At 38.8% G+C, this 25,016-nt stretch overlaps 3 protein-coding genes and 1 long non-coding RNA gene across 7 annotated transcripts; 2 read left to right on the top strand and 2 right to left on the bottom strand.

Moving 5' to 3' along the window:
• Positions 1–5,045: 5,045 nt before the first annotated feature.
• On the bottom strand, positions 5,046–6,617 carry LOC121971931 (alcohol acyltransferase 9-like). Its single transcript, XM_042523463.1, has 2 exons — positions 6,138–6,617; positions 5,046–5,977 (listed from the first exon to the last, which is right to left on the bottom strand). Exons 1-2 carry the CDS (start codon positions 6,576–6,578, stop codon positions 5,087–5,089), a joined length of 1,332 nt encoding a protein of 443 aa, XP_042379397.1. The 5' UTR covers positions 6,579–6,617; the 3' UTR covers positions 5,046–5,086.
• Positions 6,618–7,969: 1,352 nt separating this feature from the next.
• On the top strand, positions 7,970–14,854 carry LOC121971932 (cyclin-T1-2-like). Its single transcript, XM_042523464.1, has 7 exons — positions 7,970–8,080; positions 9,736–10,070; positions 10,706–10,787; positions 13,330–13,464; positions 13,582–13,757; positions 13,838–13,989; positions 14,078–14,854. Exons 2-7 carry the CDS (start codon positions 9,847–9,849, stop codon positions 14,569–14,571), a joined length of 1,263 nt encoding a protein of 420 aa, XP_042379398.1. The 5' UTR covers positions 7,970–8,080; positions 9,736–9,846; the 3' UTR covers positions 14,572–14,854.
• A 1,246-nt stretch (positions 14,855–16,100) lies between these two features.
• Positions 16,101–21,693, bottom strand: LOC121971934 (proline-, glutamic acid- and leucine-rich protein 1-like). Of its 4 annotated transcripts, none has more exons than XR_006109277.1 (4): positions 21,557–21,693; positions 20,905–21,130; positions 18,156–18,256; positions 16,101–17,460 (listed from the first exon to the last, which is right to left on the bottom strand). XR_006109277.1 is itself a non-coding variant. In XM_042523466.1 (4 exons), the coding sequence occupies exons 1-4, from the start codon at positions 19,507–19,509 to the stop codon at positions 16,445–16,447; spliced, it is 540 nt and encodes a 179-aa protein (XP_042379400.1). In that variant the 5' UTR covers positions 19,510–20,088; the 3' UTR covers positions 16,101–16,444. The 4 variants fall into 4 exon arrangements, 2 of the variants coding, with proteins under 2 accessions (XP_042379400.1, XP_042379399.1); XM_042523466.1 differs by lacking the exons at positions 20,905–21,130; positions 21,557–21,693 and adding an exon at positions 19,121–20,088 and having other exon boundaries at positions 16,101–16,462; positions 17,429–17,460; XM_042523465.1 differs by lacking the exons at positions 20,905–21,130; positions 21,557–21,693 and adding an exon at positions 19,121–20,088.
• LOC121971935 lies at positions 21,130–22,464 on the top strand. The gene is made up of 2 exons (XR_006109278.1): positions 21,130–21,784; positions 21,909–22,464. It is a non-coding gene; the product is annotated as an uncharacterized LOC121971935 (long non-coding RNA).
• Positions 22,465–25,016: the final 2,552 nt, after the last annotated feature.

The following is a 25,016-nucleotide window of genomic DNA, read 5'->3' on the forward strand; positions in this document are numbered from 1 at the left end:
TAATTTTCTTACTGTAAGCTTTTAAATGAATTAATTTAGCACATATTTCGGAACCCAATAGAGGTTCCTTTCTACAGGGTTATTCAAAAATTTCGGGGGTACATAGTTCTTGGGTACTCTTTTAAGTTGACTCTGATGGTTTCTATTGTACCAATTCAATTTTTCATAAATTTTTTATTTTGAGTTTGGAAATTTATTTGTATTTAAACATGCATAAGATTTTAATTTCTAATTTTAATTTATCATTTTCTGATTTTATGTTATCGTACATCTCAAGTGGACATGCTTTTGCTAATTTTATTTTCAATTCTTTATTTTCTTTTTCTAATTCGAATAAGTATTTAGAAAGAGATTTAATAAAGCGAAAATACAGAGTCGGGGTTAGATTACGTACCTGACTTACCTGACTCGATGAGGCTCCCCCTTCACTGCATCTTTTCTCTTCTGATATTCCTCCCCCTTCATCGATACTCATCTCTGAGCTTGATTCTTCTTCCAGCTGATGGTTAGCTATTAGAGCTAACCCCGAGAATTCTTCGACGTCTGATTCGGAGGATGAGTCTGACCAAGTGACCTTTAGGTTCTTGTGTTTGGAGGAATCTGGTTTCTTGTACTTGGTCTTTGCCTTCTCCTTTTGCTTGCTCTTCAATTTCGGACAGTCATCCTTGATATGCCCTTTTTCGTTGCAGTTGTAGCAACGAGTCGTTCTTCTTTTTCTCTCATGCCTCTGCGATCTAAATTTGTTAGATTTAAAAAATTTATTGAAGCGTCTTACCAGTAGTGCCGCTTCTGATTCGTTGTTTTTGCCTTTAAGGCAATGTTCTGACTGGTCTTCTCTACTCCATTGAGCTCTGAAACTCGAGATTCGTGAAGTTCAAAAGTGGAAAACAGTTATTCTATAGTACTTACCTCGAAGTCCTTAGAGATGTAGTACGCGTCTACTAAGGAGGCCCACTATGGAGTTCCGGGGAAGGCTTTGAGCGCGTATCGGATCGAGTCCCGGTTCGTTACTTCTTCTCCAAGATTGGTTAGTTGCGTGATCAGCTCTTTGATCCTTGCTTGGAGTTGCGCTACCTTCTCGCCTTGGTTCATCCGGAGGTTCGTCAACTGGGTCCGGAGGATATCGCGCCTGGCTAGCTTCGCTTCGGAGGTATCTTCGTGAAGCTCCAGAAATTTCTCCCAGAGATCTTTCGCGGAGTCGTAGCTTCCGATCCGATTTACCTCATGAGGTCGCAATATACTGAGTAGATAGAACTCAGCCTTTCCATTGGCGACGAAATCGGCTTGCTCCTTCTTGCTCCATGTGTTTTCTTCTTTATCTTTCGGCGCTGCAAAACCATATTTCATTGTAATAAGAATATCAAAATCCGTTTTAAAAAATGCCTCCATTTTTCGCTTCCATGTGGTGAAATATCCGTCGAACTTTGGAGGATGGATATTTGCTCCGACCATCGTCTTGATCGTTGTGCTTCAGTCGGCAGTTAGTCCTTCTGAGGCGGTCCGACTCTGATACCAATTGTAGGTGCAGCGGAGGCCGGCAAGAGGGGAGGATGAATTGCTGAAATCAAAAATAAACTATACCCTCCTCGGATTTCAACTCAGAAAAGCAATAGAAAAATAATAACAAATAAAGAAATAGAAATTAAGCAGAAGACAGGAATTTAACCTAGTTACAACCAAGAGGGTTGTTAATTCAGGGCAGTGACAAAAGCGTAGTAGAAGATCTCCTTTTGCTGAAGGCGGAGAAGCCTTTTACACTTTGAAGCTTAGAACTATTGCTAGGAAAGACTATACAGTTGATTGCTTGATTTGTTTTCTATTTCCTAGTTTCAGGGGCCTTTATATAGCTCCTGGAAAGTCTATCCCGAGGGTCCAAGGCGCCTCCAACAAGGTTCAAGGCGCCTCCAGCTTGGTCAGCGGATAAAACTCTATCCGCAGCGCAAACGGTCAATTTTGACCTGTTGAAGGCGCCTTCAACAAGGCTGAAGGCGCCTTCAAGCTAGAGGTGCCTCCAAGCCTGATGGAGGCGCCTCCAAGCTGACATCTCGGTGTACTCTTCCACAGCTCTCTCATCCTTCAGACGCACCAAGCCCGTTGGCTCCCTTCCCGTGCCGTCCTTCTCGCTAGCTGCGTCTTCCGCTCGACTTCTTGCGCTCCTAAACTCCTGCACACTTAGACACAGCGATCAAACAAAGCAGGGTCTAACCAACTTGATTGATCACATCAAAATACCCACGGAAACCAACAACTACTAGCCATTAATATAAGTGACAAAATATGAAAAATCAGATGTATCAAATTTTGATCCTAACATCTTATATGACAATATCTCATATTTTAATTATAGCACCGAAGTCTCAGTAAACTCCTCCTATCTAGCACCGTGAACCAAGGGTTAATATATACATTCGATGGTTAATATATATGCTAATTACATCTGTTGACACATACTGCTAATCATAGTCCACATCTGTTTCAATATAATTAATTAATTAATTAATTGCACCAATTCGGAAAAGGTCACACGCTAATCAGCACGCACCATAAATGCCAAGCTTCCTTGAAATGTCCCTCTTCTTAAATTTTGTTTTTTTGGTGTTGAGCAATAATTAAACATCTCCCCTGAAGGCATAAACATGCGTGCACGGGCTCGATCAGTTGGTTAGATACCTTAACTTACCAATGAAATTGTGGGATCGAAAATCGTTAGTTACACTTGGGGATAAAATCCTGGTCTACTGCGCCAAAAATTCCTTCGGCGGTTCTATTTTTTTTTTTTTTTTTTTTGCCAATAAACATGCGCGCCATTGCTAGGGTGTTGGTTATATAGGTTTGTTGAATTGAACAAGAATCATTCCGAGATAAAGACAGAGGAATTACTCTCCATTCTACCTTTGATTTCCTGATTCTGAGTCATGCTACGGATTTCACCGTTTCCGTCGCCTCCTGTTGCTGCTGGTGGTGCGCCGCCCTCACGGCCTCAACGGAGTAGAAGTTCCCCAAGATACCGGAAACAGGAACGGAGCAGTTGACGACGCTGGTGCATGCGCCTCAGGGCGCGTTGAGGAGGATCTGCTCCAGGGACTCGCGCACTGAGGACGGCGTTCTCAGCCTCCACCGCAGTGCATTGCTGCGCGGCGAGGCAAAGGATGGAAACCAGCTGGCTCTTGTCCCGCTGCAGTCGACTCACCTCCGCCGTCAGCTCCTCCAGCTGCATCTGCTTCCGCATCCGCGACCGCCGTGCCGACTCCCGGTTCGACTGATCGACTCCATTCTCTTCTGCCGTCTCTGCCTCATCAACGTCTCCTCCTCCAATGACGACGGCTGTGGCGGCGCCGTCGCCATGGAATTACTTCAAAGATCCAAACTTGCTTCTAAATGTAATATGCAGATCGAAACGCTGCAGTCGATGTTAAATTGAGTTCATGAGAAAGCGTAAAACCAGTAGAGGAAAACCATGGAGAAGGATTGAACCAAGTTCATTAACTCTGAGACGAGGATTTCATTTAGGAAAACGGGTGACATGGACAAAAAACATCAAGGGGAGCTATCTTGTCATGAATTAATGAGACGGTAGAGAAGTCGAAAGATCATATTTTGACACTACGAATCACAGAAAAATGGATTTTGATATTGTAATACCGATCAGAAATCAAGGCTAAAAGCTTAGAAGAAGGAGAATTGGAGGACCAGAGCACAGTTTCAGAAAACAGGGGAAGCAGGTGAAATGAGAAAAGAACATTTATAGAAACAATGTTCAAGATATTACAGGAATGAGAAAATAAACAAAAAAAAAATGCAAAAACAAAGATAAAGAACAAGAGAGGGGAGCAGCTCTTTTGGAATCTACTGCGAAGGTTGTTGGGGGGAGGTGGCGAGGCATGTGTGTAAGAAATGGGATCTTCCACGAGAATCGAATTTCGGCTGATGAACAGAACGAAGAGAGTTGAATAAAAAGCTTCCATCTCTGTTGCATTTTCAATTTTTTTTTCCTGAAAAAAATCCGTAGAACAGCGTGAAATACTTTATAGTTCTCGGTCAGTGTGCCGTATAGATCATCTTCAGTGTAGTCATTTCCTAATTCAACAGGTTGCTGTGAGAGAATGAGTTGAAGGCACATGAAGAGAGCATGGAGACGAGAGTCTAGCCTTGGACTCTAATGCCTTTTCTTTTGTAGTTTTCTAAGAAATCTCCATTTTCAAAAACAAATCTTGTCTTTTGTCCTTTTTTTTCTCTGGTTTTATTCCACCAGAAACTTAGTCCACGCAGAGAAATAGTATTCTATTCGCGGCTGGCAATACTGTCTTCTTCGTTACCCACCAAGCAAATACATCTCCGGACTATCTGATGAGGTGTTTTGATGATTCTTCTGATGCAAGAAGCAATCAAGCAAAAGAAATATTAAGTCTTAAGCCTATCATGTGGCAAAAAAAGACGATTCGTTTGTCCTCAGCGATTACGTCGAGTTTCGACCTTAAGATCTCATATGACTCATCACACCGTCCCAAGAAGACAAGTCTTAAGCCTATCATGAATCATCAGCCAAATGAAGATTCTGATAATCTTCTCACAGATTTAGTCGACACATTTTGTCACTGTCAAGCAGAGGATTGGGTGTGACCATCACCCACAGTTCTGCTGGTACTCACTGAAACATGATTCCTTATCTTCATGAGAACTTTCCGCAAGACCACTTATTAGAAGAATGAACCAATAGTTAGTCGACACATTAACTTTTCTCCTAATCTTAGCATCTATTCTTCTTTAACTGCTAATCTAACCTATAATCAGGGATTAATTTCTTTACCCACACTCATTGGGAAAGGTAGACAGTCAAAAAGTGGCTCCCTTCCAATTGTGCTGTGTTCTTTCTTGCGCTCCCAACTCATTAACCACTAGAGCATTGACCCACAATAATGCAAGAACCTTTGTTTCTTTTGCATTACTTCTCGACATTGATGTGATGGGGTTTTGGGCAACCTTCTTGTCCACCCTTTGGATACAAAAGGTATGTGTTTAAGCAATTGTTAAGATTAAGATTAAGATTTATGGCGAGGAAGAGATTGATTTGATTTTATGTTTGTGATTACATCTCTCTGTTTATGTAGTTTTCATCCGGCTGCTGTATCAAACAGCAATGGTGGAACCTCTCCGCGATCCCCTGCGGCACTGACACGAGCAGGGTGAAGGCATGCAAGTCTCCGACCACCGGCAGGAACAAGCAGTAGATCTCGCTGGTCATGGGGCCCATGTGGAGCGGCCGGCCCTCCCCGAAGTCCACCTCCTCCAGCCCCAGCTTAGTCCACGGCGAGATCACCAGGCTCGCCGACAAGTCCGGCCGCGTCCAACGCTCCTCCAGCAGATCCACCACGGACCGGACTTGGCCGTCGCGCACTCCCTCCTTGGCTGCTTGCACCAGCATGATCCCACCGCGGGCGCTCGAGCCGGACAGCTCCGCCGCAAATGTCTCCGCGCAGGCCATTACGAACGCGTTCCCGAAGTAGCCGCCGGGGAGCTCCGGCCTCAGCCGCCGGCGCACGTTGACCGAGAAGAGGAGCTTCACGCGGAGCGCCGGCGGAGGGTCTAGTGCCTTGACCCACGCGCGCCACACGTGCCACGCGAGCGCCTCGAAGGAGGTGCACTTGAGCGACGGCACGCACTGCTTCTTGAGGTGGAGGATTTGGGCGGCCGTGAAGGTGATCGAAACAGGGGTGAGCGGCTGAGAAAGGAGGAGCTGGAAGATGCTGTAGCACTCCTGTGTTTGGCTACTGAACTCGGGGTGGGGGAACTCGATCCGCGGCGGCTCTCGAGGCTTTAAGAGGCGGCGGTCGTGGACGGCGGCGACGGGGACAGCAGCGCTGGGTTTGGCCGTGAGCAGCGCCCACGCGTGCAAGAAGTTCGCCGTGCCGATGGCGTCGCAGAGGCAGTGGCTGATCGCCGTGCAGAGTATCATGCCGCCGCAGCTCAAGTACGTCACCTGATGGCCAATCCAGATGCCAAACTGTTAATCCCAGCAGAAAGCTTGGCCGGATTTGTCAATGCCGTTGCCGCTGACAAATTTAGAACCGGAACAAGCAAAAAACAAAAGAATAAATTGAGCACGAAAGCCTAGTCAACTCTGTCCTCAGTCTCCTGACCTGAACCAGGAGTGGTGGGACATCGATAAAGCTCCGTTCTTCGTCCGTTGGCTCATACAGGAGCTTCCTCCAGGATCGGTTGGGACGGGCGGCGCCTCGAAGGAACTCGTCGGCGGTGAGGATGGAGTGGGCCTCGGCGAAAACCGCTCCCTGGGCATTGCAGTTCACCACAAGCTTCTCTCTGCCTCCTTCCGGGCTCCGGACCAGCCGGCCAGCGAGGGGGTAGTACTCCACGAGCGCCTTGCCTAAAGAGGCCGCGAGGGCCTCCGCCGCCACCGACCGCCGGTAGACGTAGACGTACTTGATGGAGAAGCGCAAGAAGGGCTGGTCGTCGAGATTGGAAAGGTATATAGTGTGGCGCGGCGTGGGGCTACTAGGGCGCACCAAGATGGGATCTTTGGGGCAATAGCCGTCGGGGATCTCCATGGACGGCCTTGCCATGTCCTCGGAAGATAGCAGAACTCCTGCAACCCAGCTCAGTGACAGAGGAAGAGGACGCTGTATATAGAAGAGAAAATTGCATTTTACTCCTCGTACTTCAATTGCGTTTAAAATACCTCCTGTATACCTTTATTATTTTTATTTTACTCTTTATTGTAAAAATATATAAAATATCCAAAGATGAATAGATACCATTTTTATATAATTTAAATATTATTAATGACATTGGATAAATGTCCTAACTTTCCCTTATTTCTTTTACATTATCATAATTTGTTTGAGTCGTAATTAATCTTGACGGCTGGAGTTAGGTTGAGTTTTATGAGCGTTTATTGTGAAATCCAAAAATTATATTTAATAAAAAAAAACAAAATTGACAAGAGGAAATCTTGGATCGGTTGTGTTTGGTTCCCTACTCCGATTGGATTATCGAGATCGGTTGGGACACCTTGGCAAGGAATCATCATCAACACCTAACCCACATTTTGAAACACTCTTCCATGTATTTTTGTTTATCAAACTCCTTAATCATTAGTTTTGTCTTCTTTTTTTTTCTAACTAATCTTCTGAAAAAATATTCTCACAAATTCAATTAATTTTTAGAAACATTCAGAGTAGACTGCTTCATTGACTCAACTCGACTAATCTCGACTAGCTTAACTAGCTAACTCGATCGTTTGTTAACACGTTTAATGCAGCTTAATTAGACATTAACATTTTGTAGATGATTCACTAAACCATCATCTACGAAACCATGCTCGACTCCATCACTAATCAATCTCAAAATTCAAGCAAAAGAGAGGGATTAATTAATGGTGCACAGTCAGTGGCATGACTACTTTTAAAAGCTCTTGCTGGCTTTTTAGGGTTTCATACACATGCCCTAATCAATGACTCACTGCACTGTACAGTGACCTTCCTCTCTACCACCCACAAACATGTATTTATTTTTACTAGTTTAGGCTCGACCCATAATCAAGGCATCTTAATTAGGATCATCGTTTGAAGGCATACAGCAAACCAGGGTTAGACGCATTCGAACACCTCTCGCGGCTAGACGCGATCATTGGATGAGTAGGGCTAGGAATGGGGTAAGAGTTTGATCGTCAATCGAGCATATCTTTTTAACTTTCTATCTTTGCTGGGCCAAGTTGTAGTTTGAATTTTGAAAAAGATGATTAATGATACTAAGAGGTCGTGTGATTAAATTTTTATATTTTAATATATTAAATCATTTCAATTTAATTTTTTTAATAAAATTTTTACCTTGAGTTAGATATAAAAATCCTTATTTAATTTAGATTTTAAGATGGGCCGGGTACCCATCTGGAAGCCCAAATTAGGATCCCGACGCGGTTTCTGATTAACGGAAATTTTGACGTTCTCTTATTAAGGACAGTTTAGGGTTCGCTTCCTGTGTGCGCTTCGATCCTTTTTTCCTTTTCCTCGCTTCCTTCTTTATTTTTGGCGATTGAAAGACGAGCTGTGCGCGTTTAATCTAGGTAATTCCTCCTTTTTTTCGATATTGGATCTTTACTCGCAAATTTTTAAGAGTTTTAAAAAAGCACTTTATTCCTAGTAGATTGTTTTGAGTTCAATTTGGGGTTTTTCTTTTCATGTTGATTAAAGGATAGGGTAGGGTTCTGGATTATGCCGCTTCTTTATTCGTAATTAGACGACCTGATTATCGTAGATGTCTCGACGAGATCGGATTTTGCTATTTTGATTATTTGATGAGGTCTGCTATTTATGAATACATAATTATCTGAATTGTGAATACTACGGTTCAAAAATTTGGTTTTTAGGGATTTCTCTTGTATCTCGTGTTTCGGTTGCTGCTTTACTCATCTGCAACAGATTCTAAACGTTATGCTGGTTGAAGATACATCAACTAGGATAAGATGAAACTCGATGGTAGAAAACATAGAAAACTAATTAGCTATTTCTTTTCTTTTAATTGTCTTTGGTTTAATCTGGCATAACATTTGATAAAGTTCCAGCTGTTGTTTTTTCGTCACGGATATGGAGTCTTTTACTTATGTATATTAATTATTAGTCTTTGCTTGTGAACCAAAAACAAAAGGTAAAAAGAGGAGAGCATATTGAAACTGAGGGTTAGCTACACGTAACATGGGAGCTGCAATGCAGTCTGATTATAAATTTATTGTAATTCTTGAATTAATGTTTTTTTCTTCTAACATTCAGTTTCATTTATTAAAATATCATGGTTCACTCTGATATGTTTTTCCATGAATTGTTGGTGTACAGTTTTGGAGATAATGAACTGTTGAGTTGAATTTTAATTTCTCTATACAGCTGACTGTTAGCATTAGCAAATGGCATAAACATCCTTTGCTCATTATCATTTGTAGCATTATGCCAAGGTACTCACCTGAGTCTACATTGACCAACTCTGAAATGATGTTAAACATCCATAGTCAGTTCATGTTATTGATTGTAGTAAAAGGTGATTACGCTCACCCCAGGCACCCCTTCTGTCCCCAAGTTATGTGAAGAGAGATAAATTACGAGGTCAGCTTATAGCCGACTACCAAGTGGTTAGAGGGTGAGATGAGTTTTTCTATGAGGGCATGCACTTGTCGGGAATTAATCCTTGCTCCATTGTAGCAAATCTACCACCCTCTAACCAACTAGGCAGCCCCGTGGGGACTAGTTCATGTGCCCTAGGCAAGTGAATTTTGATGATTGCAATGAGTCACAGTTCAATGGACTTCAACAATGCTATCCAACGATTGTCTTGTTTTTCTTCTGGGGCATTAACTTACAATTTTTTGATTGTTGTAAAGCATCTCAACCTTTTCTCTCCATGTGCCCCCCAAAAAAAAGTTGGTTGGTATTCTTTGCTGTGCCACATAGTTTTTCTTTCTGTCCTGTTGAGTTCTGATTGTGTCAGCCAGGAAGTAGGCCATGCTACCATCCAACTTATCTTCATTTGAAGTGATATGCCATGCTATTGTCCAACTTATCTTCATTTGATGTGATATGTGATGCTATCATTCCACTTGTTTTTAGTCATGGAGAAAATATTCTTTAGTTCCCATGAGGAAGAAGTTATTAATATATGATTAATTGATTGTCTCTCTCCATTTCTTAACTGGTTCTACCTCTGCTGATTTATTTAGTGTATATGTTACAGGAAGTTGGCTTGTGATAGTGGTCCTTCAAGCAAGCAAAAATTTCAGTCAACTAGAAGGATAAGAAATTTCAGAGCATATGTAATAAATCAGGTTAAACCAAAATCAAGAAAATGGGAGAGCCCTTTGGGGGCTCTTTAGATCGAGGAATGGTAAATGGAGGTTCAAATACAGAAGACGAATTGCACCACATGTACAGGTCAAGCTGGTATTTTAATAAGGAAGAGATAGAAAAGAACTCTCCCTCGAGGAAAGATGGTATTGACAAGATGAAGGAATCACAACTACGAATGTTCTACTGTTCATTCCTTAGGGATATTGGCATCAAGCTTCGCCTGTGCGCTCTTTCTCTTATCTCCTTGTCTGTTCTTTTTATCATATATTGACTATGTCCTACTCTCCAGTATGTGCTACTAATTTTATTTTCTGCTTATTACACTTGTGAATTCAAGACTTGACTTTTCTTACCATCCAAGACTTACACACTTGCATTGAGTAACTTTGCAGCTCATACTAACTATTAACTGTTAAAAATTGTGATAATTGTATAACATGCCAGTATTGGTACTGTGAGAATCTGTTTTACCAGTTTACAAATATTTAGTTGATTTAAAACAATTCTTAATCAATTATTCACCATTAACTTCGCTCATTCATCCAGACTGTCTAGTGGTTCTATATGTGTTTATTAATATTTTCAATGATTTCCCGCTATTCAAGCTTTTAGTTCTTTATATCCGCATGAAAACATTCTCTACCTTGTTTTATATCTAGATTAAGTGACAGTAAATGTTCTATATGTGTGTAGGCTTGTGTGAATTTCTATTATTTGCATTCTTAAATGTACCTCAGTATTTAGACTATCTCTAATTCCTTTTGTTTGATGATTATTTCCATCTATAGTTATACGTTATTGTTCGTCATTCCCATGTTTGCTACACAGTATGACCTTGATAATATCGACTTTTGCAGACCACAAGTCACCACTGCAACAGCAATTGTATATTGTCATCGCTTCTATCTCCATCAATCCCATGCAGAGAATGATTGGCAGGTTTGACTACTCACGTCATTTCAGTTTATGTTGCATTTATATTTTATTAATGCTGTCATAAATGAATTAATATCTATGAATATTATCGTTAAAAAATTATGAGTTATATAATTTGACTTTACTAATAAAATCAGATTAATCTGTATGATTTATAACCTTAACAAAATTACTAATAAATAAATATTCACTTATTTTGAATAATATTAATTGTTTTTTTCCTTATTGATAAGCAATACGACTAATATGTTTTGATATTCATATTAATAATGCATGTAGTAATTTCTATGAATAAATATAATTAATTAGAATGGTACATTAATGAAAATATTATTAACATGTAGCATTATTACTAATTAATAAAATACTAGTAATAATGTTTCTGCATGTCTCGAGCAACATCTCGATGATGAGGATATGTCGCATATTTAAATGTACCTTGCCTTGTTGACATCTCGTGACGAGATCTGGCTCCAAATGTGTGAATCCAGCACGGGTAAAAATTATTTTCAATTTTGCTATTTTCTCTCTCCGCATACTCCTCTCCTTGGTTCCTCTCTCTACGTTGGCCCTCTCCCCTTCTCAAGTTCCCCTCGCTTGCTGCCACCATAGTCGCCTTCCATCTGCCCCTCTCCATGGTAGCTTTTCCCTTTATTACCTTAGTCTCTCTTTTCTCCCTTTTGTGTCCATTGTAGCTTTGGGGCCACAGCTGTTTCCACTGTGTATCGCTGCTCCAGTGCCGAAGTCTCGTGTGTTGGTTGGCAAGTAAAATGGTAATTCCTGCCCTTGTTGGCCGACTGACACAACTCATAAGTTCGAATGTTGGTCACAATTTATACTGAATTAATAATATTATTGTCAATAATTCAATTAAATAAGTAATGAAATTGTATTGACACAACACAATTCAGTACTAAAACTGTTGTATCACTTCGGCACAACATAGTACAGTACTAAAACTGTCGTATTGTTCTGATCAGAAATTGAAATGCAAAATCATGGCATGGCTTGAGATTTTAAAGCTTGAGTGGCCACTTTAAAAGTCCTTGTCTTTCAGGCTATTCTATTGACTATTGCAGTTGATCCTGCTGACATGGACAAAGTGAGGTGTTTTATTGTGGGTTTTTTTCTTTTATTCAGTAATCTTATTTTTTGTTAAATTTTGATGTCATAGCCAATGCAACTGATTCATGTCATTACTTAACAACAAATTCATGGAAAGCTCTCTGGTTAGATCGACTACCAGTTCACCACATTGTAGAGGGCACAATAATTTGGTCAAAATTGAATATTTAGGAAAGGTTTGTAAAAACTAATCCTACATTGATTTAATTAACCTACAAATTTTAGAGTCTGGGAATACATTTTAGCGGGAAGCAAAGTGGATAAGCAGGAACCCTTACCTGTTACTCTAGAGAGCAAGCATTTCATTTAACTATCTATACCGTTGTCAATATCTATTGGTGGTTGAAGTTCTATTGTTTCCCTGCCAGATCCCATAAACACATCCAAGGAAGAACCTATTTTTTAATTCTTCTCAATTTTGCTCTAACATCTAGGCACATGGTTAGCCTCCAGAGTGTTGATTATGGCTTGAAGAATTCCATGCACCTTGAAGAAAATATTTACAGGAGAAAAATAGGATACATACAGGAAAATTTGAACTGTAAAAGTCTTGTAGATTGATCATTTATTATTTAGATTTTATTGACCTTCAAACTAATGATATGATATGACCATTTGTAGAGCTCAGTGATTAGATAAGGTTCATGAAGCTGATTCCAAATAGTGGGCACGCAATCCTTGTTATTAGTTGGGAGAATATTTCTTGAGCGAGCATAGATGGCTGAAAATCCTTTTTGTCAATCAATAATCATGTACGACACCACTGATATCTTGAATCACGGACTAACGTTTTACTACAAAACCACATGTATCTTGAATCATAGGCTAACACTTCGCGTACTAATATTTGATTGTTGAAATCTTCTGACATTTTACTTACTAAAAATTAGTTATATCACTAAAATCTTATCTTTCTTTTATTTCTACCAGATATTGACCTTTTCCAAGACTATATACCAAGTATTCGGTTGGTCTTTGGTTTAGTTGTCCTGTCTGAAAGCTTTTTGCAGATTACGAGGATAAAAAACTTATTTGCTACGCTAAACACTTTGCTATATTGCTGACGTTGGCTTTTGGAATTGAGTTACCTTATTTGCACAGAAGATTTCTCACAATTTAGAGAAATATGACAAGCTCGATGGCTCCATCTTTATAATAAAATTCTGTGTAAGTAAACAATATATTATATGCTACCCTGCAAAATTTTTCCCTCATAGGATTTGACAACATATGGACCTGCCAAGTAGCATCATGGTTTTTTTTACCTTTGTGGTGCTTGTCCAGTGATAATGACACTGAAGATTATAGATTTTCATCTGTTTACTTTTTAAACTACTTTGATTTGTAATTTTGTATTCTTTATAAAGTTTTTTTTCAGATTCTTTTTTATCTTCATGATCTATTGTGGGCCTTACTGCAGACTGTTGCAACTGCATGCATGTTCCTTGCCTCCAAAGTAGAAGAGACACCATGTCGTTTGGACAAGATTGTCGTCATTGCATATGAGACAATGCATAAAAGTGATCCTAGTGCTGCAGGGAGAATTCGTGAAAAGGTATGATAAACTTCTGAACATGGATCCAGATCCTGGTTGATCAGTCCTGTAAGGTAGTGTCAGTATTATTATGTATTACAGTTGCCAAAGTACTAATTTTTTTTTTTTTTGTTAAAGGCTACCTTCCAGAAACAAAAGGATCTTGTTTTGATTGGGGAAAGAGTGCTTCTATCAACAATTCGATTTGATTTCAATGTGCTTCATCCTTACAAGCCACTTCTCGAAGCTCTGAAGAAATTTGGGATTACTCAAAGAGAAGTTAGGCAAACTGCATGGAACCTTGTGAATGACTGGTATGCAACTTCGTACTATCTTAGCTCCCGTTATTGTTTCATTTGTGTAGTGGTCTCATTACTCTTAATAATATGCATAGGCTTTGGACAACATTTTACGTACAATATAAGCCCCACTATATAGCAGCCAGTTCTCTTTTTCTTGCCGCTAAGCTCCATAATATAAAGCTTCCTTCAGAAAGGGGTTATGTCTGGTGGCATGAATTTGATATTATCCCTCGCCAATTAGAAGGTTAACTATCTTACACTTTAACTAGTCTTTGGTCTTTATAATTATAATTGTTGGAGTTTATTGCTCCTGATGTATCTATGACTTGCAGGGGCAATTCAGGAAATGTGTCAACTTTTGCAATGCAATCGAAAATCCTCTGTAACTTCGTTCGGGCAGCCAGTACAAGCTCCTGTAGCAATCAACGAGAAGCAGTTCTCAAGCAGTCCTGATTCTGTTTTAAGGACAACATGCATCTCCAGTAACAGCTCAAGTCAAGATTCTAATGCTGATCTTAACAGCCATAAACACACAGATTTAGATTGTCATATCCAAACTAACTTCTCAAGTTCTGAGAAAAAAAAGATTTATTTGGAGTGTAGAACGGGACCTCAGTGCCATAAGACTGGTACTGACATTCCAACTGCTGCTGCTAAGCATAATGGTACATCAGTGGATAAACAATCAATGAGAAAAAGGGAGCACATACAGAGTATGTTTGGTGAAATCGACAAGGATCGCATTCAAGCAACTATTAAGAGGAAAAGGGAAAGAGAAGTTCCAGTGGTCGAACCATCTTCAAAGAAACAATTGTGTATACACTAAAGATTTATCTGGCATCCTACTTTTGTAACCTATAGAAACAGCTTTACTTGTTAGGAAGAGTAAACTTCGGATGGATCATTTCTGATACATTGACATTGAAGTCCTCACAAATTTTCCACTTTTCCCTCATAACCATCTCTGGAGCAATATTGCTGCACAATTCTTCAGGCAATTACCAAGAAATCATCTGTATGCATACAACTGTGTTTCATTGTTCACTTGTAAGTTTGACCATGTAAATGCAAGAAAACAATTGTTGGTATAGTTTGTCATTCTTTTCATATATGTAAAGTTCCTGTATGGATCTTCCTACGGAATCAAAATACACAAGTCTAATTCAGAAAGATTCAGAATCTTAACCAGATGTTTCCTCGCGGTATGTAATCTGGATCAGAGAACCAAGCCTGCTATAAGTTTAAAAGAAGACACTAGATTTTTGTAGTCTTTACTGCAGTGTTTCCCCTAGAAAAATTGCAGTACTTAAGCTACTTGTATATTTTCATTCCATGTTAGAAACGTAAGCCGGGATTTTTTTTTTGTATCTATTTCTTTACATTATTATGTAAATGTGTAATCGAAGTAGTTCCAAATTATTCTTTAAAAGTTGAAATCTGTCATTCTAACCATCTCTTACGGCTGTCTTACACCATTGGGAGGGTGTAAATTGCATGTCAACTTTCACTATTGTAACTAGTATTGGGAGGGTGTAAATTGCATGTCAACTTTCACTATTGTAACTAGTATTGATAATGTTTTGTATGTAGAAGATTCTCTTCTTCTCATTGATCGGTGATGATGATTAATAAAAAGGGGTCTTGTAGAGGAGTCAGACCATATTGAATCTATTATATGAAATTTTACCTTACCTTATATTATAAGAGATTCAAGTCATGAAAATAACCTAAAACAGTTAACACTGTATACGCTAATCGAATGTGATCTAATATTTTTTTTTTCAAAATTTCATATTGATGAAAATTTAGTGCACTGCCCTTTTGTTGATCAGTCATCTTCATATGAGTTGCAACTTCTAGTAATTGTTGTTACTAGCTGAAAGAAGCATTAAACTTAAAACTCTTGTTTTGCTTTTCTTTGAAGAAAAATTGTAACAAATTTCTTGGCCGGTAAAAGAGTACAAACATGGCCAAGAAAAAGATCCACACGAGGAAGTTTTTACCTTGTGAACCCAACATAAAATCAATAAAAATTTAATTTTATTTATTAATAAGTTTAATAATTCTATTAGTTTAGCTCTAAAGAAGTTTAATTAAATAAGTTCATGTACCGTATTAAATCAGTTTTCTCACCTGACTACCTGTAATGACAATAGGCTTTAATTAAAGTGAAAACTGCACAATCAAAGGATTATAGCCTTATTTGAAATCACAAAAAGAACAATAACTAATGAAGGTATTTGGTAGATGATCCTATTTAGGAGGGATACCTAATAGAATGTGGAAGAAACCTTGTCTCTCTGGAATAACAAATATATAGTGAACACCTTGTGTAAATATAAAACAAACCTCCTCTATTAACACAATGAAATGCACAACATAAAATACATATGATATACATGATCAAGGTAGCTTGGCCCACGAAAAGGAACAATCTAATAAAAGAGCAACAACACGAAATGAACTCTAGACAAAAGCTATCCAAATCAATGGACAACAAACTATTATCCTCATTAGACTAACTTGCAAATAGATAAAAAATATAGTATACAACAACTCATACTCAAACCCTACTGGTCACCAATAACATATATATATTGAGAAGCAAAGCAATCCTTCTCTTTATGTTCTCCAATCTCCAAACACTTGCTCGAGATGTTAATTCTCAAGCCAACTTGAGGTAATACCAACTCAAAGTCCTATTTGTCCAAAGATTGCTGGAGCAGAAATACATGTTAAATGATAGTCAAGATTTATTACCACAAACTATATATGAATTTCTCTTCTTGTTGTACATGATTTTATGATTTGTAAAATTCGACTCACTTCTATTCAATTTCCTCTTTACACCAATCACAAATCAAGCATCTCCTTCACAATATTATAGTACATCATGAAATTAAGGTTAAAGGACCATTTTTTTTCCTTTTTTATTTATAAGATGGCATATACCTCAAGATATATGCAGAAGTACAACATAATCAAGTCGTCATACAAAAGGGAAAACATGTTGCTTATTGAGCTCATAAGTTTGCTATAACCTTGCATTACAATTACCAGAACTTAAGTTCCCTTCAAGACAGAAGAAAAATAAAGAATGTCAACAGATTCAAAACTGAGATGATGTACACAAACTCAATATTAAATCAAGAGATTATGAGATATAATGGGCATACAACCTTCTTATAAGTGGAGATGATAACCTACATTGACAGTGACAAGGTAAAAGGAGAGGAAAATCATCGGCTTCAATGAAGGTTTGTAAAAGCTTCCAAACAATTAAGTTAAAAAACTAGTTTAAATAGATAGGTAAAATAGCCTCACATCAAACAATTTAATGTAATATATATATATATATATATATATATATATAGTTTCAATTTTTCCAAGGATCGTCCCTAAATACCTTTATTAATAAAATCAATCGAAACATCCTCACGGTGGCGGCCGCTCGGGCTAGCCATTTGTGAGGTAACCGCGTGACCACTTGTCCGAGCAACCTCGTAGTTTCAATAGATAGATTAAAAAAATGGATGAATTAAGTAATCTGAGGGCAACAGGATCATTGGCACTCTGTTGTAAGCAGAGTCCAAAATTGCCTGATGAAAGTCAAGTGACAAACATAACTTTCTAAGCATTAAAAAACTAGGGGTTAAAAAAAGATTGGCATACGAGTGTTTGACCTGAGAAGTTCTCCATGTGTTGTCAGCTGTACCTGAAGGTAATCCCAAAATGAGTGTCATTGAGATTGCATTTAATACTTTTTTTTTTTTGAAAAAAAAAACAGTATGATCTCATTTACTTTGCTACAATTAGACAAGATGAATTGTGAATGGTAGAACGACAATATTACTGACAAATCATTGCCTTCCATATTGTTGTCTTGAGATTCTAGCACTGTAGCACAAGCAGATATGTGTATATATATTTATATAGGAAATTGAAGGTAATGCATATATACATTTGCTACAAACGAACCTTATCCTCTAGAGGATGAATAATCAATGGCCGTGAGGAGAGACTCCAATGCCAGATACAAAGTTTAGTCAAAAGGAATGGCTAGAAAATATTTTTAGTATCACAACCATATAAATAATATACGGTAAATTATTTACTGAACCGCGTAGGAAAATTTTCAAAATATCCAAATCACATACCCTAGTTTTAAAATTACCTAATCACATGCCCAATATCCATTTATGCAATCACTTGTCTACTAAAAGTTCAACATAATTAATTAACAAACATAAATAGAACTGCTGATTATGTTACAGAGCATCTCATGCAGCACAGTAGAATGGTTTGCATCTTCCAACTTTCAATTTCACTTGCATAAATTCAGAGACTTTTTGTGTACATAATTAACGATGATGCTAAAACAATTAGGGAAATTTTGTTATTTTTCATTACTTGAGCATGAATCCTTCATCTGACGCACCAGCCACACATTGCAATATATTACCAGGGTTTGTGGAGTAAACTTGTCCATTTGGAGCACTGGATGATGGATCCTGTAAGAGATGAACATCCAATTTTACATCAGAATCAGCATAATACAATAACAAGGTCATTAAAGAAGAAGCATATATTAAACTATAACAAATTTGCAAATATCCAATTTCTAATACATAAGTAGGTTATCAAAATCTTACAGGCGCGCGCTGGAAGGCTTCATCTATTCACTCCTTGGTTAAGCCTTTCTTTTCTAGAAAAGAACGCCTATGTACAACTGAGGAACTTCTAACTTGGGTTCATTGAACATTTGCCCTAGTTTTAACCTTCGTTGGCAACTTAACGCAATCCTCTTTCTTTATTCGGGTTTGAGACCGATCATGACTTCTGACTTTTAGGTGTGATAGAAAATTAATATTTTGTTGAACTGAATTACATTAATATTTTGTTTTTCTAACTTTAGCAAGCATCCTAGCTAGGTGAAAAATAAGAGCAAGTTCAAGTTAATTTACAGACAATTGTTCTCTTCTTTTAGTTGTACTTGGTGTGATACTGACACCCAAATTTTAATACTATTAAAGAGTTGAAAGCTCCACCCCATGGGTTGGCGGAGCTTTCAGCTCTTTGATTTAGACTAAAGTGTTTTAAGACTAAGTCGGACCTACATATTACACATATCCCATCTAATGAATGAATCATTATTAAAATGAACTAATCATTTTTCATATGAATAAATCATATCATGAAATGAACTAATCATTTCCAAGTTTGTTAACATATAACATAAGTTTTCATTATATAATTCTGTTCGTACATAACGAAAGAAATTATTACATGATTCAAAAATTAGATGAGCTAACACTGTTCGTACATAACGACAGTAAACAAAACACTAGTAACATAGATAAGCTAGCACTACTCACACTAGGATAAATGCTAGAGCAGTGGGTAATTGCATCCCATTTATCTCGGATTCTATGATGGGTGGTTCAGCCTCGGATGTATCCATCAGATCCATTTCTGGATCTTCTACACACTCTTGAGGATCCTCCTCTGATTCTTCGGGATCCATCTCCAGATCCTTCTCTGGATCCTCCTCAAAATTTTCAGGATTCATTTCTGGATCCTCTTCAAATTCTTCGAGGTTCATCTCTGGATCATCCTCAGATTCTGCGGGAATTGTATTCTCCTCTAAATCTTCAGAATCCATTTCTGGATCCTCCTCAGATTCTTCGAGGTCCATTTCTTCGGGATCTGGATCCTCTTCAGATTCTTCAGGACCCCATTCCAAATGAAGTAACTCCCTACACATCTCTGAATATGAGATGTGCCCATCAGAATCATCTCAAAGTTAGAATGTTATCTACCTTAGATGTTCCGATAATGAATAAACCAGAAACCATCTTCTATCCTTTTCCTGGACTGGATGGCCTTCTCGCTCGAGATTCCAGAACAACCAATCGAGTCGACCAATAAGTCTACCGACTCCGTGATTTGGGTCATATTCCAGCTTCTTGATCTCCTCCCATAGCTCATGTTGTCGTTCATAGCGACCAGTCATCGTGTATATCGTTCTTTGTATCTAGAATTGAAAATCATGATGTCAGTACACAACCGACAGACCAGTAACAAAAACCGGTTTAATTCAATTCCCACATATAGAATAAAATATACAGAATGCACAAGCAATTAAGAAAAACAAATTTTCTTATTTTAGGGAGTCTCATGTGACTGACACATTAGATCGGTCGATTAGGAATTCGGATCTTAATCTTAATTTATTGTCCTCATTAGAACTAATCTAATTGGACAGAGATTTTTGACTCATGTTCTGTTATTGTTTAAGCTCATTTGAGTCAATCTCAGACTTATTTATCAAACTTAGGTCCGTTTGATTCGTCCAATTGCCCATTGGATTAAGTCGGACCCATTAGAACAAATCTAATTTTTTTATGATCAAATTTGACACAACAGAACTAATCCGGTCATATTTGATCAACCCAACTTCTGTAATCAAGATCACCCTAATTAATTCAATAATAAACCGAGCTGGTTAAACCAACAAATAATTTGAACCAGCTTTAGGTATCATTGAATCAAACTGGTCTGCTTAAATCAACTAATAATTTAAACCAGATCTGGGTTTGATTGGACAAGTTGGTATGGTTCCATTTTTAATAAATTGAACCATAAATTAATTAAATATTTACTTATTAATTAATTAAATATATATGGATTTAATTAATCAATAAATATATCTAATTTATTTAAACCAACTGCTTAGTCTGTTTGTTTTTTTTTAAAAAAAAAAAAAACAATGTTACGAATTTTTTATTTCATCAAAACGTTTCATTTTTTTTTCACTATGCTTCGTTAAAACGAAGCACTGTTCATTCCTTCTTCAATCGATTCATTAATTGATTAAGTCAAAAAAAAAAAAAAAATTCTCTTCAATCGATCCATGAATTGATTGAAGAACTCCATGCGATTTTGAATCGATTGAAATGAAATTTCAATCGATTCAATTCAATTGAATCGATTCAATTGATAAACAGTGCTCACTGTTCATCTTATTCTTCGCGACAGAAGAAGAAAAAACGCGAGCTTTTTCCTGTCAATTTTCATGCTTTCAAATCTATGCTCTGATACCATTGTTGGTTGTTTTGAAAGCATGAAACAAAACGAAATCAAAGCGGTAACCACTCACAGTGATCTCCCGAAGAAATCGCCGAAGAACCGCCGGAGAAGTCGCTGCTGCTGTCGCCGAGAAGATCACCACTCGGAACCTCCTCGAACTTTTTCATGAACCAAATCCCAGCCTCTAGACGTTCTCTAGCGCTCTCTGATCACCTCACAACTTCGCTTGTGCTCTCTGATCATCTTCGCAAACCTTCTGATGCGATCCTCTGATCTTCTCAAAGGCTTGGACGCACCTTTATAAGAAGACTAAGGGTCAGTTTACTCAGAGAGACGGATCAACGAGGGAAAGGAATCAGCTAAAGAAAAAAATCTCTAGGGGAAGGGGAGGGAAAAGGACAAAGAAAGAAGAGAATCCCTAGGGAATAGGGAAGGAAGAGAGAAGAGAAGGAAGAGAACGGAAGAAATGAAGAAGCAAAAGAAATAAAAAGTGTTGTTGTATAGCGATGACAGATCTGGTAGAGGTATTCCAAGGGGGACTAGAAGGTTAGAGAAGGGAGATACTGGACAATAATAATTAAGGTGTAGTGGAGAAGAAGAAAAGTGCAGAAGAGGAGGAGAGGTATGGGAACTAGAGGGGCGGAGAGCTTTTTGCACGGTGGCCCGGCGAGAGGTGGCGGAAGCCATAGCAACCGAGAGGGTTGTCACGCTCGGTCCTGTACCTAGTTCGAGGAGTTGTGCCAAGCTTGGATTTTTATCCGACGGCAAAAGGCACAGTAATCCGTCCACGCCGCGGCTTGTGTTAGCGCCAGAGCTTCGCGAGCCCCAGTCATTGCAGCCGGTACTACCGTCGGAGTCGCAACACTGCTCTGTTTCATAGAAAGGCCTTCTCTACACCTTTGTCTCCGAGATCCCCTTCTAAATTTGCCCTCTTCAAGAACTTCTCCAAGGTTCCTTTTTTTTCTTTAAATCGATCTAATTCCTGGCTTTTGGCTTTGAGATTTCATTGGATAGCTTTTTCGTTTTACAGGTTTTTGTTCTCATACTAAAGTTTGCAGCTTGTTCTTTTAGTAGAGTCGTTGCCGGATTTGTTCGCAAAGCCCGAAGGTGAGCTAGGGGACGCCGGTGTTTAAGGCGGAGTGTTCCCACACCTTCCACTGCCACTTCCCCTGTATTACTGCCGACGTCAAGAGCCACAACCATCTCAGCTGCTTGTGTGTTGCACTGCCTAGCTCCAGGAATCCTTCCTCTTGGTCATGAACCGCCGTGACGAAGACACAGAGCGAAGGATGGTTGGTGAGGCAGATAACCGGAATCCGGAATCCCAATCTGAGAACCTATGGCGGAGGTAGAAGCGGTACAACCCAAGTAGTGAGAAATGGTTTGGCGTGAGCAAAGTCGTGAGGAGACGCTGCTAGTAAACCGAGCGGTCATGAGGGGACGTCGTTATTCGCGAGTGGCCGTGAGGAGACCTGTGTTTTGGCCAATTGCGTAGGACTATCGGCGACTCGCGAGGTTGAGGACAGGACGTGAGAGATGACGAGAAGGAAAGAATGGTGTTCCGCCCGATTTTGGGTGGATAAAAATTTGTTAACAATTCAATCGATGGATGGATTCATAAATCCATCCTTCGACTATTTCAAAGTAAGTAAACAAGGGAAACGATTAATAGTCCATCCGTTTGCATGAAATAAACAACAGAAAGTTTTCTGTACAGAAAACTTTCTTTAGTTTTTGAATCCATCATCCCAAGTAAACAGACCCTAAGGAAGACGAAGGGGAAAGGACGCCCCTTCGTCTTCCTTTCCCCTTCGTCTTCCTTGGCGTTTGCAGCAAAGAGAGAAATGAAGCTGAAACCATGCCCCTTCGTCTCCTGTAACGCCCAACAGTACCCACATTGACACTTGGGAGCTAATGAAGTGCTTTATAAGTTTACATAAGTGGATTATTGTAATGATTAGACAAAATCAATGCAGTTGATCCCAAATAATTATATTTAACACGATGATAATGATGATGATGATGATGATGATGATGATGAAACTAATGTCAACGATCAAATGTAATCCTAGGCATCATATGAAGTGACATTTTAGTACTAGAGAAAATGTAATCCGAGGCATGATATGATGCTTGGAAAGGATTGTCTGTTGATGATCGAGCTACAAGTGGACCTCACATACAACCAAGTAATTTTGGACCATGAGTTGGAGTTTACATCTATAAAGACTTCATGTTACCAGTTATGAACCGAAATACAAGTTCCCGAGCTTTAGGGTTAATAAATGTTAAATATATTTCCATTTTAAATTCCGAAATTGTTTACAGATTATGGTAATAACTTAAGAGTTTCCAAATGAAAAAAAAACCTTCCTTTATCTCAAAATTTAGTTATTATAAACTCCTCTTCCTCTCCCATGGGATACCCTATTCATTTGCAATGTTGAACTGAATTACATTAATATTTTGTTTTTCTAACTTTAGCAAACATCCTAGCTAGGTGAAAAATAAGAGCAAGTTCAAGTTCATTTACAGGCAATTGTTCTCTTCTTTTAGTTGTAATTGGTGTGATACTGACACCCAAATTTTAATACTATGAAAGAGTTGAAAGCTCCACCCCATGGGTTGGAGGAGCTTTCAACTCTTTGATTTAGACTAAAGTCTTTTAAGACTAAGTCGGACCTACAAAGTTAATGATCTGGTCTTCTCAATTATGTGTGCCATGACATCTAGACACAAGGACATCAATCCCATATGACAAGATACCTTATTTTTCTGCAGAAGAATGCTTACCATGTAAAAATTGTTGAGTTTTAATTTACATTATCCTTTATATTTTTAGTTCTACATTGCTAAGTCAAGAAAATTAGAAGGTCTTATATATGGAGTCCTTCCATCCATGCTTAGCAATGTTAAGGGGACTTATACGCATGCGCGAGCTGAGCTCAAATCAGGTGATTTTGGAGGTTCGAGCCGGAAATCCATAAACCGGGCGCGACGCACGCGATCATCGCGCGCAGGGGAGTGCAAATCCCCAGCTCGTGGGTCTCGCGCTTGCGGGTGGCCTGGTCTGTTTTTGCCATTTTGGTGACCTGATTTATTTTTGTTGGTTCGGTTTGGTTCTATCCCTCGCACCTGGTGGTTCGCTTCCTCTGTACTGCTTCAAGTATATAAATACACTTCCTCTGCTCATTCTCAAATCACTCCGAAAAAAGTAAAACATTCCTCTGCTCTCTGCTTTCTTCTTCTTCTTCTTCTTTTCAAGTTCTGAGGCTTGGTTCTGCGATCTGAGGTTGAGTTCGAGTGCGGCGTTCGTCTTGGAGTGCACCTACGAACGGCGCGAGCGGTTGTCAGATCTTGGGAGGATTTTGCCGGAGAGCCTCTGCACCGTGGGCGGCAATAAATTCTCTAAAGACAGTGGGCAAACCCGACGCTTCAACCGGAAATACACAAATTCTTAACCTTACTTTTATTAATTACCATTTATTACATGCTTATCATTTATTGATATAATTATAGATTAATATGTTAGCATAATCATATCACAACAAAAACTCCACCATAATTAAGTAGGATGAACATATTTTCATGAAATAACATATACCAAAGGCTTTACTTTACCTGTTCTTCCATTCTGGCCTTGTGGATGTCCACCAATAGCCAACCATCCACCACGGCAAAGAGTCTTATACGAATACAAACAGTGACCATTCTAATGATAAAAATGAAACATCATAAATAAAGAATATGGCTCGCCAACAAAAATGAAAGGATAAACAAGAGTTTATTAACGACAATGAGAGTTAAGAGTTTATTTATTGACTTGCCAAGTCAATTGACTCATAGTAGGGACCAACTTAATAAACTCAAGCGTGGCCCATGTTTAGATTAGAGGGACATCGAGCCCACATCCTTGACTCAATAAAACCCACTAAAAATGTGCCCACAAATTTATACATTAGGCAATGATTAAGAGGCCGGATATCTAGCGGTAGGTGATTAGTCCATTAACCTAACTTGGAAGGTAGTGTCCTATGAGAACAATGAAGGTGAGGGGAGTTAGGCTGGTGCCCATGGTTGGTGGAACGTTAACGTCCAAGTTCTTGCCGTGTGGATGACGATCATGTTTTAAGGAAAATTGATCGTTGATGGAAAATAATTAAAGAGTTTTTTTAAAACTTT

This window comes from Zingiber officinale, chromosome 4A (assembly GCF_018446385.1).
Source record: "Zingiber officinale cultivar Zhangliang chromosome 4A, Zo_v1.1, whole genome shotgun sequence".
NCBI classification, from domain to species: Eukaryota; Viridiplantae; Streptophyta; class Magnoliopsida; order Zingiberales; family Zingiberaceae; genus Zingiber; species Zingiber officinale.

Coding starts and splice junctions, on each gene's coding strand:
- LOC121971931 (XM_042523463.1), bottom strand. CDS start 6,578: ATGGCAAGGCCGTCCATGGAGATCCCCGACGGCTATTGCCCCAAAGAT. Junction 5,978..6,137: donor TCCCACCACTCCTGGTTCAG/GTCAGGAGACTG, acceptor ATTGGCCATCAG/GTGACGTACTTGAGCTGCGG.
- LOC121971932 (XM_042523464.1), top strand. CDS start 9,847: ATGGGAGAGCCCTTTGGGGGCTCTTTAGATCGAGGAATGGTAAATGGA. Junction 10,071..10,705: donor ATTGGCATCAAGCTTCGCCT/GTGCGCTCTTTC, acceptor CGACTTTTGCAG/ACCACAAGTCACCACTGCAA. Junction 10,788..13,329: donor ATGCAGAGAATGATTGGCAG/GTTTGACTACTC, acceptor GCCTTACTGCAG/ACTGTTGCAACTGCATGCAT.
- LOC121971934 (XM_042523465.1), bottom strand. CDS start 19,509: ATGTGTAGGGAGTTACTTCATTTGGAATGGGGTCCTGAAGAATCTGAA. Junction 18,257..19,120: donor GCTCTAGCATTTATCCTAGT/GTGAGTAGTGCT, acceptor CATCTCTTACAG/GATCCATCATCCAGTGCTCC. Junction 17,461..18,155: donor GATGAAGGATTCATGCTCAA/GTAATGAAAAAT, acceptor GATTACCTTCAG/GTACAGCTGACAACACATGG.